This window comes from Pogona vitticeps, chromosome 2, assembly GCF_051106095.1.
Source record: "Pogona vitticeps strain Pit_001003342236 chromosome 2, PviZW2.1, whole genome shotgun sequence".
In the NCBI taxonomy this organism is placed as follows: domain Eukaryota; kingdom Metazoa; phylum Chordata; class Lepidosauria; order Squamata; family Agamidae; genus Pogona; species Pogona vitticeps.
In genome coordinates, this window is record NC_135784.1 from 283071968 (window position 1) to 283084431 (window position 12464).

General features: G+C 39.2%; 1 protein-coding gene across 8 annotated transcripts in view; it reads right to left on the minus strand.

The window, feature by feature from the left end:
* Positions 1-3070: 3070 nt before the first annotated feature.
* KIF2A (kinesin family member 2A) overlaps positions 3071-12464 on the minus strand; it is a 73951-nt gene continuing 64557 nt past the window's right edge. For 2 of the 8 annotated variants that reach the window (XM_020783664.3, XM_078384559.1), the window contains exons 16-21: positions 11245-11312; positions 9630-9743; positions 8947-9097; positions 8233-8334; positions 6957-7092; positions 3071-5825 (exon numbers count right to left, since the gene is read on the minus strand). In XM_020783664.3, the coding sequence (XP_020639323.2) occupies positions 5740-5825; positions 6957-7092; positions 8233-8334; positions 8947-9097; positions 9630-9743; positions 11245-11312 (657 nt within the window). In that variant the 3' untranslated portion in view covers positions 3071-5739. The remainder of the gene's footprint in view (positions 5826-6956; positions 7093-8232; positions 8335-8946; positions 9098-9629; positions 9744-11244; positions 11313-12464) is intronic. The other 6 variants (XM_078384558.1, XM_078384556.1, XM_020783663.3 and 3 more) reach the window with 3 other exon arrangements.

The window sequence follows — 12464 nt, forward strand, 5'->3', positions numbered from 1 at the left end:
AGCCACCACTTTTTCTAGTTTATTAAGTAAGTCACCCTTTGACTCGTTTGTATCACATCTACCTTAGCTACCTGAACTGCCTGCTGCTCCTGGCTAGCAAGCTACAAGTGAAAGGCACTTTACCAAGCAAGTCAAGCACTTGAAAACATCTAGGTTTTCTCTAGACAAGCCCAAGCCAATACAGTACCATGCCTCTCGTGCTCCTCTCAGCTGCCTACTGTTCTTTTTGGCTGGCAGGCTAAGAATGAAGAATCACTGCCTCTCAACTTCATCAACCAAATGACCTTTCTCTGAAAGAAGACCACAAGTGGGGTGCAAAGTGTGTAAAGACACATTGTGTCTATCCATTGTCACTGAGCCAAGTTTTAGTTTTGTGTGAACATCTGCTTGCTAGGAGGATTCGTCACAGAAAGAGCATTGAGAAAATTCGTTGGGTTGGCCTTCATGGAATGCTAGAGGGCTCAGAGAAGACAGCAGCTTCTTCTGCCATAGTACAAGTGAAGGTACAGTACTGGTTGGAAAACCTTTGGGGACATGAGGATGTTTCCATGAATTGTTCCAGAAGTTTCTATTGAATCAAATTTGATAATGGGTGGGGGGAGGCAGGATTGGCGAGATGAGCACAGCGGCCCACCTTTGTTGCAGATAATCAGGTTCAGGTGCGAAACCAGGAGGAGGACAATACACTTGTCCTTGCAGAGAGAAGAATGTGGAACAGAAGGATGAAGCAGCAGACTCAGCCCCCTGCAATTTTCCATGGTCCAATCTTGGCTGCAGAGAAGGAAGCCAGGCTGTCATAGTAATTTGTCTCAAAGAAACAGCAGAGTGTCAACACTTCAAACTCGACAAATCCTACCACTGCTGTTTGCACACATTGCAACTGCATGATGTGTAGGTAGAAGGAGTTGAACATTAGCATGCATCACTATCTTAAAAGACACCCCAAAGCCTTCTTGATACAGTGGTGGCAGCAGCAAGCCTTCCATCTGTTGTACTGCAAGCAGCACCATAGAAGAGGCCTAGAAGCACAGGAGCTTCAGGGGTAGATCATGATAGCCACAGTTTTGGGGAAAGCAGTACAGGATGGAGGCAAGAGTCAACATACAGGTCAGGATGACACCGTGACAGAGTATCATCCTGTTACCTGAATCAGTGAAAGACAATTTCCCTGACCTTTAGAAATCCTAGGCATCTTACAGCCATATCTCCCCAGCTCTGCCTTGAGTTGCATGGATTTCCAGGTCCCTCTGCATAGACAAAAATGCTCTTCCACTGCAGGTAATGTAGTGATACTCTAATGCTTTCAGTAGGAACTAAACTTGGTGGTGCTGCTTTATTAAAAGTCAACCTCTGATTGCTTGGATGTCTAAAGATTAATATCCCCCCACTCACTACCTACAGGTGATGCTCTGGGAAAAGCCTGTTCAGCAACAGTTTGCTATCTGCCTCCCTTTCAGTCAGTTTTTAAGACATGTCATGTCTCTGAAATTGATAGTACACACACACTGATCCCAGGTCATAGCTGTTTACATTTTTCCCTTTGTGTGAGTGGCTTTTCCAACGGGGATCTGGAAATGTACAACTCTCACTGATCTGGACAAGCATCACAGTTAAAGTGTCATCAAAAGAACATGCGATGGGCCAGCCCCAAACTGTGTGCCTTTTATTCGGATACAGACCAGATCAGGAGGCCTCTGTACATCCCTGATGCCTTTAAATAACTCATAGATTTAAGATGGGGATTATGTGTTCCTAGCTGCCAAACCTGAATTTTTAGATTCATGTTCTTACAATAAGTTACACACAGTATATGACTTGCAATAGTAACTATATCTGTGTTCAATCATTAATATGTTATATTTGTATGCAGGACAGTGTTAGCAGTAAATACTGCAGGGAAATTCCTGGTGTGTAACTTCATACTATAGAAGAAGTTCCCTGTCTACAAAATTCTCCAAATGAGCGAGCTGGGAGGAACAGTCCATACTCCCTTCTTCCCTCTGTGTACCACTCATATTCTTCCTAATCTTCAAAAACCAGAAGTATTTAATTCTCAATTCCTAAGACAGGCAAAGCTTCTATCCTCGGCTGTAATACTACACCTAGCAGGCTACCTGAATCTCTCATGACACCTTCAAGATGGGTGGGATGACAGGATTTCAGCAGGAGCTACTGCCCACACAGGCAATGGTGAAACAGAGTCTACAGCAGGTATGGGAACCATCCTAGTCACACCCCAAATGCCCCCATCCCCAGGTTGTTCTTGCACCTCCAGGACCTCCAAGACGCCACTCCATCACACACAACATATATTAAAAATAGAAATGCTGCTCAATTGTTGTTTTTAACAAAGTGCAAGACACCCACACAAACTATTTTTAAAGTCATATCCTGCAAAAAATAAAAAAAAATGAAGTGAACTTTCAGTTTCAGTGACCTGCCATTCTCCAAAAATGCCAGAAAACCAAACCCCAATGCCAAAGCAAAGATTGGTGCCTTTCTTTACAGGAGAATCACTACTCCTGGAGGTGTGAAAAAATAGCAGGTCATCTTTTGGGGGGAAATCTATTTAGCAGGGAATGAGTAAAGAAAGTCCAGGGGCTGCATGCAGTCCACAATTTCTATCCCACACGTAGGTAAAAAAACAATGAAGAATAAATTTGCTTTTCTTTTATTTCATTATTTAAAAGCAATTAGTCTCATTGACTGGTACATTGCCTGGCTATAGAAATGATATTTGATATATAAAGCCGCCATGTGTCTGTGTGTGTAAGAGAGAGAGAACAGTTTGGTTTAGCTTAGTTTTAGTCTGAGTTAGAGACATAAAGCTGTGAGACTTTCTAGAGAGAAGTCTTGAATCAAAGAGGAAGCAGTGTTGGGTGGGTTTGTTGTCTGGAAATATGGTGTGCTTTTGCTGGAGCTTATGTATAAGCAAGCATTAATTTCTCTGTCAAAAACTATGATTAAACTACTATATAAGCAAAAAGAAAAACAAAATTTCAGCTGTGTAAGAATTTTACAGTTAGTACTTAATCTTCTTATTCTTTTTGTTTCAAAAAAATAAACTTAATTTTTCTTTATACATCCTGTTTATTATTTTTCAAAATAGCAAGTAAAAGATGTTATACCATACATTTCAATGGCCAACACGGCAACATGGTCACGATTGTCACCCAAACAACATAGGCTGTGTGTTCTGACACTTTAAAAAAGGGCAGTGAAAATTCAGCCCTTAACTGTGTCAGGGTTTAAGCAGTGGTGGTAAAGGGCTGTTTGCTTAGCTTTGGTAAAGAGGATGACCCAGAAGAAGGAAACCCTCTTACTGGTCAGACAGCAAATTCAGCAAGAAGGCTTGGGGTGGTTGTCGTTTGGTGGCAGCGAAATGAAGAGCAGAGGCAGGTGAGCCACCTCGCACAATCACCCATGGTTAGTAGTCACCTAAGACACCAAAGTACCACAACAGCTGAGCCAACTATTGACTCCCTATGGGATTTTTGCCTGATTATAATAAAGCATCAAGATAGACGGGTGAGTATCTATTCAAACTTGGCATACCAAAAAGCTGCTTCTTTGGAAAGCACTTTTAACTCATGAATATGTTGTGTATCAGGGAAACTATATCATTTTTTTCTAGAGGACAAAGTTACTTCCCTTACATATCCATTAATCAAAACTAACGCCAGCCAATTGCTGCCATGCAGATTTTACAGTGATGGAATATATCCCACTTTATTTTATTTGCTAAGAACCAGCTGTCGTTGATACCTTAAGACAGGAGGAAAGTAGTATCATTTTAGGCATATCCTGGCTTTCATTTTTGATTCTAGACTTCATCTTTACTGGGTAAGAACTGACAGTGCACTGTAAAGATAATTTGGTATCCTGTTACAATTGTCAACAGTTGCTACAGGAACACTTACAATTTGATTAAGGCAAATCTGGATAAAATGGCCATTCTAGAAATAAAGATCTTCTTTAGGTCTGATCTAAAATACCTTAACAGTAGACAATTTACTGCAGACAACTGTGGCTAGAAAAGAAAACATTTTACATAGGGTTATATAGAAGTAAACATCTCATTTGTAATGTATATTTCATAGTTAAATTTATTAAACACATTGTGTAAAATCTACATTGTTTCTGTTTTCATGTTTACAGACAGGTGCTTTGTCACCATGATATGGAAAAGAACTTCCACAGCCTATCTACCTATAGAAATTATGCTCAATACTGAAAAATTCTGGCTCTTTAAAGCTCTCTTTTCATTGCTTTCCCTTTACTTCCCTCAACCACAACAACAATGGGCTTATGTTCCAGAAACAAAATGTGAAACATTTTCAAGGAATATTTGTTGTTGATATAAGCACCTGGAATCTATTTTGGGAAAAGGGAGAACTCCTTGAGAGATCTAAATGCATCTGACACACGCAAAAAAAAAATCATAAAAGGGCAATTTCTTTTGGATATTAATTTGAAAAATAATTGAAGTGCCACCATCTTAAAAAGTGCTGGATACACAGTGCCATTTGTGAAGGTTTCAGGCATCATTGTGGAATTTCTTCAGCATCAGACAATGTTTGTGGAGTTTCTTGTGCAAATTCTCAAATGGAACAAAATTCACCCCACTTTTCAGCTGATGGCACCTTTCAGCTGTACAAATGGAAAATATGCATTAGCTACTTTCTTTTAAAGCAGCAGCACTAACTACCTGCAAACTACAAGTTAATGCACATGTAAACTGTCATGCATCAGAAGCCAATTTTAGTAGTACAAGGGTTATTTTGGTATCCTGTCTCTTGGATATCTCCCCTACCCATGTGTACAGATCAGATTGCACCTTTACTCAGACATCATCACACTAGCACACATACCGTATATCTGTATTATCCTAAGATACAACTCTCCTTCATAGTCAATTACCTTTTATTATACATCCACTAGTTCATAGTTTTGTTCTTTACAAAGAAGATGTTAGAGACTCTATGGATATTGAAATAAATCATGATTCCAAATCTTTACAGGGAAAAATGGAATGGCTTGCTGTCTATCCACACTGACAGATTTTTAATTCCAGGTCAATGATATGGCACATACTATGAAATGAAGAACTAGTCACGGAAGGGAAAAAAGGAAAAAAACGACACACATTAAAATGTACACACAATAAAAGTAATTTACATTGACAATAAGGAATGTCATTTATTAAGGCTGTGCTTTAGAGAGGACGTTTAGGGTCAAGTCGCCTTGGTCAAGGCACAAAATGGGAAGAGGTAAGCACAGCTGTCTAGAAGAGGAGATATATACAATCACTGATGAGGTGGGCATGCATGCAAATACAAAAACTGCACAGCTGTTCTTCGCAACAAAATCTGACATAAGTGAAACAAAATACTGTGAAGTTTTTACAAGTCCACCATTTTACTTCATTATTTTAAAAAAAATTGGCAAAGGTTTTCAAAACATAAAAGATTCACAATTTGAGTAAGTTAAAATAAAAGTGCTTCCCAGCTCCACAACCTGCCTACTTTGCTATCTGGTCTAGAAGCATTCTGCAGACATCTTGGGAGTGTTCCACACAACTGAAATGTCAGCCAGGGGGAGAAGAAATGGGACATTTCCACAGACATGTTAAAAGTTTTAGACCTTTCAAGTAGTTGACTTCTTACAGCTTCATTTCCAACCAACTTCATGGTACAGCATGTGAAGGCTCAGGCATCCTTTTAGCAGCAAAGACTGGCCTCAAAGGGCACGTGGTCTCTTCGGATTGATTTGTTTACTGGCCTGCTCCTCCTCTTGTAATGCTGTGCGGAAGGACTTCACTTTATCTTAAAGAAGAACAAAAAGGGGAAATCAGTATCAACTAACTAATTTCATCATCCTTTACTCAGGCCTTGAGGCAATGGTACTTTCTGACACCATAGCAAACCCACAGTTTAGTTTCATGAGAGCAAGCCATAGGGAGCATCAGACTCACTACTCCTTTGCACTGGCTGAAAAGAGAAAATCAGACTTACTGTAATTTGTTTAGCATTACATCCAAAAATAAACTGGGGTTAGTCTTAATTATGGTAGTGGAAACTCTATAAGCCACATTTGTGCTGTCTTTGAGTAGTTAGCCAGCTAGCCAGCCAACTTCATACATCATTGCTTTAAACAGGTTTCTACCCATGAGCCAAAATTAATATTAAACACAGTTTACCAGGTTTGGAAACAGGAAACTGTGGTTAATATGAAACAGAAGCCAGTATTTCTGACATCCTCACAGAAATACAAGAGGTGGGGAGTGGACAGCCTCAAGGAAAATATTTTTTAAGTTTTTTCTACTCCATTGAATTAAGCTTTAGCACAACATCACAGTGCAGTGAGTATGCTGCATGTTTTATTCCTGCAAGTGGCCTTAAAATCCCACAAAGAAAGGCAATTAATTCATACATGTGAGTATATACATATAACAGTTGTGCCGGTTCCACGCTGGGTTAAAATCTGAGATCCCCATTTTGACAACTATGTTTTAAGTAGGATACAAGCAAGCCAGCAAAGGATGGGATGGTACCCAAAATGAGAAGTTTTTTCACCTGTTCCTTTTAGTGCCTGAAAAGACTTCAGCCTCAAGAACAAATGATCATCAGGAACAATTGTGAAATGAGAAGCATAAAAAAATAAAGTTGAAGGAATCTATTCACCATGAAGGAACTAGGCTGAGTGCTTGTTGGAAAGCAGAAGAAGTTTCTATGTACCCTGCGTAACAGAGACCAGATATACAGTCTTATATTGTCACAGTAATCAAACTGACAGTTAATTAATATTATCATTAATCAAAACTCTTGAGCCAACTTTAGATTTAGTCTATGTACATTTAGAAACTAGATGGATTGGGAAAGAGGATACAACAGCTGATTGATGCTTTCCAAATTCTCAGATACACCCCAAGGTTTTTTAGAGACATTAACACCTACCTCGAAGTTCCGTCAAAATGTAAATTTTTTGTTCTAGTATAGCTTCAAGTTGTGTTGCATATGAATCCACATCATAGTCTACTTCTTCTGCCATTTCCAGAAGAGCTTTTTCATCTTCTAACCATCTAATAGATTCCTAATAGAAAGAGAGACAGATAGATAAAATACAACTACAGCAATATACTACATAATGCAGCTCTGTACAGCACTGATATTTTATAGTACACATACTTGGTGGACAATTTGTGGTGCTTAATGGGGGTCGAGTCCAGCCACTCCATGCTGGAGGTGGCCCCCACACCTCCAGGAGACCTAGCGCCACATTTACCTGTTCCACACTAGATGCAGACATGGCTTCCAGAACTCCTGCCATAAGGCACAATGTTAAACTGTCCTTCTTACTGCTGATTTCAGTTAGTCTCCATTTTATTGGAATGCATCCTGAGCACTAAGTGGAATATTTGTTTGAAGGAAGACAGACTATTGGATACACCTAGTCTTTGATGGTTCCACTGAGAAAGGGCTCAGAGGGCATCCCTCAACAGGTAGGTTGGTAGAAAAAGAAAGATAGGATTTAAGTCACCACATGTCTTACAAGGCTATGATTGTCTGCATAAAGATCTTACAAAAGCCCTGATCACTGATTTTTAGGCTACTTGTAATTTTAAGTTTTCCATCATATCGCACTGTGCTTGATAATCATTTGACCAATATGAACTAAATGTCAATCCAAAACCTGTCGCAGATTAACAAACAATCCAATGGCAGAATTTCTTCACAATGACGTTATCATATAATGCAAACCGTTTGCAGCCTAAAGAAAATGCAAGGCACTTCACTGTGATTTAGATGAGGGATAGGAAATCAAAGATAAGGTATAAGATAAGATGACAACGTTCATCCCACAAAGACAAAGCTGTTAGGACAAGAACAATTTAATTAATTCATTTAGATTAAAAAAAAGTAAAAAATAAAAAATTGTTTATTTCAGAAAGTTTTATTGCTCCAGCTGGGCTCTGAAAATACTACATTAACAAAGTTAAGAGCTTTGATATACTTACTGCATTTTTGTTACCCACTCCCATTTGAACAGCAGATACACCTACATGTTACCATTATTGCTCCCCAAAGTCTCCTTCAGTTCCAGAGTTGGCTTTTCTTGTATGATAGGAGAATGCATTAGAAATACAAACACGCAGCCCTGCATGGTTGCACCAACCTAATGACATGGTTCTTTAGATCCTAGCCTTTGTATTGAAAATGTTCTGAGAGTTACCTGAAAGACAGCTCTGTGGTCTTCTACCACTTGTTCTTCCATTTCCACCATTTGCGACACGGCTTCATGGAAAGTAAATAATTGTGGTGACACTTCTTCCTCCTTTTTAAAATAATAGCATTCACTGTAACTGGTATGCCAAAAGAGTTTTTAAGCAAAAAGTAAGAAAAACATCATTCTGAAGAAAGAAATGCCCAGACAGGGTTTTGAAACAGGTTCATCTATGATCTAGCTGGGTTTGTAGAACATTGGGCCTCTTCTGAAAGTTTTTTTTCCCCATCATTAGCTAGTAACTGTGACAATGCAAAACAGAAAACCCAGCTTCAGGATCAAAACATCAATTTATGAGCAGCACAGATTACCAACACTAGGAAAACTCTCAGGAGATGGCTATATCTATCTTACTCTGTTTGATGTCCAGAGGCATCCAGCTGACCACTCCTAACCACAGAAAGCTTGTTTAAGAGGGACCTTTGAAGTTAATCATATCAAGGAAAGGCCATGCAGGTATCCCTGGCCAGTTAATAAAAACAAATATAAGCAATGTAGCTCAGAAGGAAGCCCTCCAGAGCAGGGGAGAGAATGTAGCAATCATGAGAATACCATGACCGAAGATTTAGAACCCAAGCCAAACAAAAGTATAATTGCTATGGAAACTCTTACTAAGCTGAAGAGCAGCATCTGGTCCTACATTATGACACGTGAGATACTTACATTTTGTTCACAAAGCAGTTTAAGATCATCTCTTTGAGGTGAGCTCCCAACACCCCACTGTGCCTCCAAGTCATCAATTTGATTTGGGGTGTGATGCATGATTGGACGGATATCACCAGCAGCACTTGGATCTACTGTCAGCTCCTTTACTCTACAATTGTAAAACAGGTGTTCGTTTTAAAATTAGCAGCGTCTTTCATAGGGCAAAAAAGGACACCTCATTAGTTCACAGGCAATTCACATCAATGATGGTGATGTCAACTTCATGAACAAGCTTGCCGTTAATGTAATTCTTGATTAGAGGATGAAATTTTAGTTATGCAAGAAAGGGTGTTATAATTCCATACAGTCCACTATTTCATATGCATTTAAAAAGTCAAGCATTATTGTAATTCACTTATTAAGATGTGCTACAAAGGTGACATCACCACCTATTACAAATGACTGGGGACAAAACAAGCCTGGATATGAAATGTTTGAAAAAAGAAAAGATGTAGAATAGTAACTGGGAAGGTAATTTGCAGGCCATGCAGTGTCACCACCTGTCAAAACAAACTGAAAACAAAAAGTAGGTGATGACTCAAAGACAGGGAGAATAAATGAAGGTTTGTCTGCAAAATTACATAACTCAGTAGGGGGAAAAACACTAAAAATAAAGATTCCATGTAAAGAATGAAGTAGACCTGGTGATCGAAGGAGAAAAGTCGTCATACTCATAGGAAGGAGAGAGATCAGAGCGACTGCCACTACCCTGTGAGAAGGGAATGTCCGAAGGACTAATTCCAAATTCCTTTACTCTGCAGCAGCAAGATACAGCAGCAAATTAAAAGAAAGGGTTCTCATGAAGACAATGAAAATCACAGCCAGTATTATTTTAACCAATCATTTCCGCAGCACTTTTACCACTCCACAAAATGCTTCAAACTCATCCCACAAAAACCGTCTTGGTAAACTTTAGAGAGAAGAAAATAAGAAACTGAGCTTAAATGATGGTAGCTTCAACAATGTAATCCATAAGTCAATAGCTAGGATAGAGGATAAGAAGATTCTCTCCATTTAAGATTCCTGCATAGGGACCCAATATTACTTTGTACAGCTCAGAAAAAAAAATCATTGCTGCTTTAATGACCTATAGGCCCCATATCTTAGTTATATTTTAGTTACACACTGCAAAAATATCTTATCATGCAGTTCAGAGAAGTCGAATCTGCTTAGAAATGCTTAAGGTGGCTAGATAGCTCAGTGAGTTAGGTATCTGACTGCGGAGCCAGAGGTTGGGAGTTTGACTCTCCACTATGCCTCCATGGAGGAGAGCATATGTGGCCACAGCTCCAGGATGCCCCCAAAAGAAGGGAACTAGACCACTTCTGAGTACTCTCTACCTAGAAAACCCTGAAATGGGTCACTATAATTCATACTTGACCTGATGGCACACAAGTATTTATTAGGAATACTCAAAAGGTGGTATAGTGAAAACAAGGACCTATATACTATTTATTAGCTAAAGTGCTATGATGCATAATCAGAGTCCAAGGGCATTAGTAACAGACACACATATATCAAGCCAAAAGAACCAATTCTACAGTACAAGCTCAAGTACCATAACAGATGAGTCTTGCATCAAACCTGCACTGCTCTGCCAATGGGATAATTAATATTTACACATAAAATACACTAAGAGATAAATAGCTCCTCTTTTGAAGTGACGGATTTTTGAAAAGCTGACAACAGTTTTTGATGTTCAAGTATTTGCTGCTGTGTTATAGAAAGGCATCTCAAATGTGCAGTATTGATATAGGTTTATATTCCTGTTTCTAAATCTGATGCTGTGTTCAGCTATGATTTGAAAATGGAAGGTACTGGAGGAGGGAGGCATTTTTCAACCAGCCTCCCTATATAAGGCCAATCCATAGGACAACTGGCTTTACATAGGACTGGCGACTGTAACCTGCATGTTGTAGTATCTCATAGCAGTTCAGCAAATATGAAGACCCTGAAACTTGAAATAAAGTTTTCAAGTTCTAGTAAGTTCTAAATAGTAAAATCAGACTCTGAATACCACCAAGGACATCACAAATATGTACCTAAATTATGAAATGTGGTTAATTTAGGCTTTGTCATAGTTACCTTTGAAGTGTACATGAATGTATGAGAAGGTGCTTAGAGCTACGCTCTAGTCTGATCTTCTAATCACACATAAGCAGAACAAGAGAGCAACCACACCACAAAAAGTCAATATGCAACTAATGAAAAGTTTATATAGATTCAAAAACATATTCAAAGAAATATTTTTCATACCTGTTTGCGTATCTTAGCGTGTTGAGAGTGTTTTCACAAGATGCCATCCCTGGAGAAATAGTAGCAATCTGGAAGGGGGAAAACAGCTAAGAAGTTACTTTTTCCAAAGACATGAGGAATGAATTAGTATTAGTATTTAAACGACAATTTTTCAAGATGAAATACTGTGTATCTGCAGTTATTTGATGCTTATTATGTATTAAATCTTTTTATCTCAATATTCTTCCAACCTGCTCAGTGAGCTGTTGTATTTCAGTGGAAATTAATATCAAAACGGGATATAAACATCTGTCTATATACTAAATGTTCTCTTAATTTTTCCTTCTTTTACTGTTGTTATTACATGTTGTCAAGTTGCTTCCTTATAAATTAGTGAACTTCAGAATGTCCTATCAATAACAGCCAAAATAGTACTCACAGAGTTGGCCAAGCAATAGTGAAAAGAAAAAAATTGCTGTTGTTACAATATCCTCTTCTTTTTCCTCCTCCCCCTTCCCAGATTCTGATTTAATCTCATTTACTTATTTACTTATTTACTTATTTACTTATTTACTTATTTACTTACTTACTTACTTACTTACTTACCTACCTACCTACCTACAGTACCTACCTACCTACCTACCTACCTACCATATTTGCCGGCGTACAAGATGACTTTTTGGCCCTGAAAAACATGCCTCCAAGTGGGGGGGGGATCGTCTTATACGCCGGGTGCACTTCCAGCAAACCCTCCCTCTCTCCCAGCGAAGTCACTTACCTGGTAGTAAGACCGAGTAGACCAAGCCCACTCTTCCTTGGTAGCCTGGGAACAGCCTGACTCTAGCACTGAACAGCTGACTGTTGGGAACCAGCAAAGAGGTGGCAGCCATTTTGAGATGCAACCACATGGCTGCTGCCTCTCAAAATGGCTGCCACCTCTTTGCTGGTTCCCGACAGTCAGCTGTTTGGCGCTGATGCTGTCCTTCTTCCAGCAAACCCTGGCTCTCTCCGAAAAGGAACCAAAAGCAGCAAAAGGAACTCTCCCCATGATGCAGCCAAAGCAGAATCACGCATGCGGAAGAGGGGGTAGTCTTATACAGCAAGTATATAACAAACTCTACATTCTGAGTGGGAATGTTGGGGGGTCGTCTTATACGCCCAGTCGCCTTATATGCCGGCAAATACGGTACTTACTTAATTACTCACTCACTCACACTCACTCACTTATTTTTACCACACCT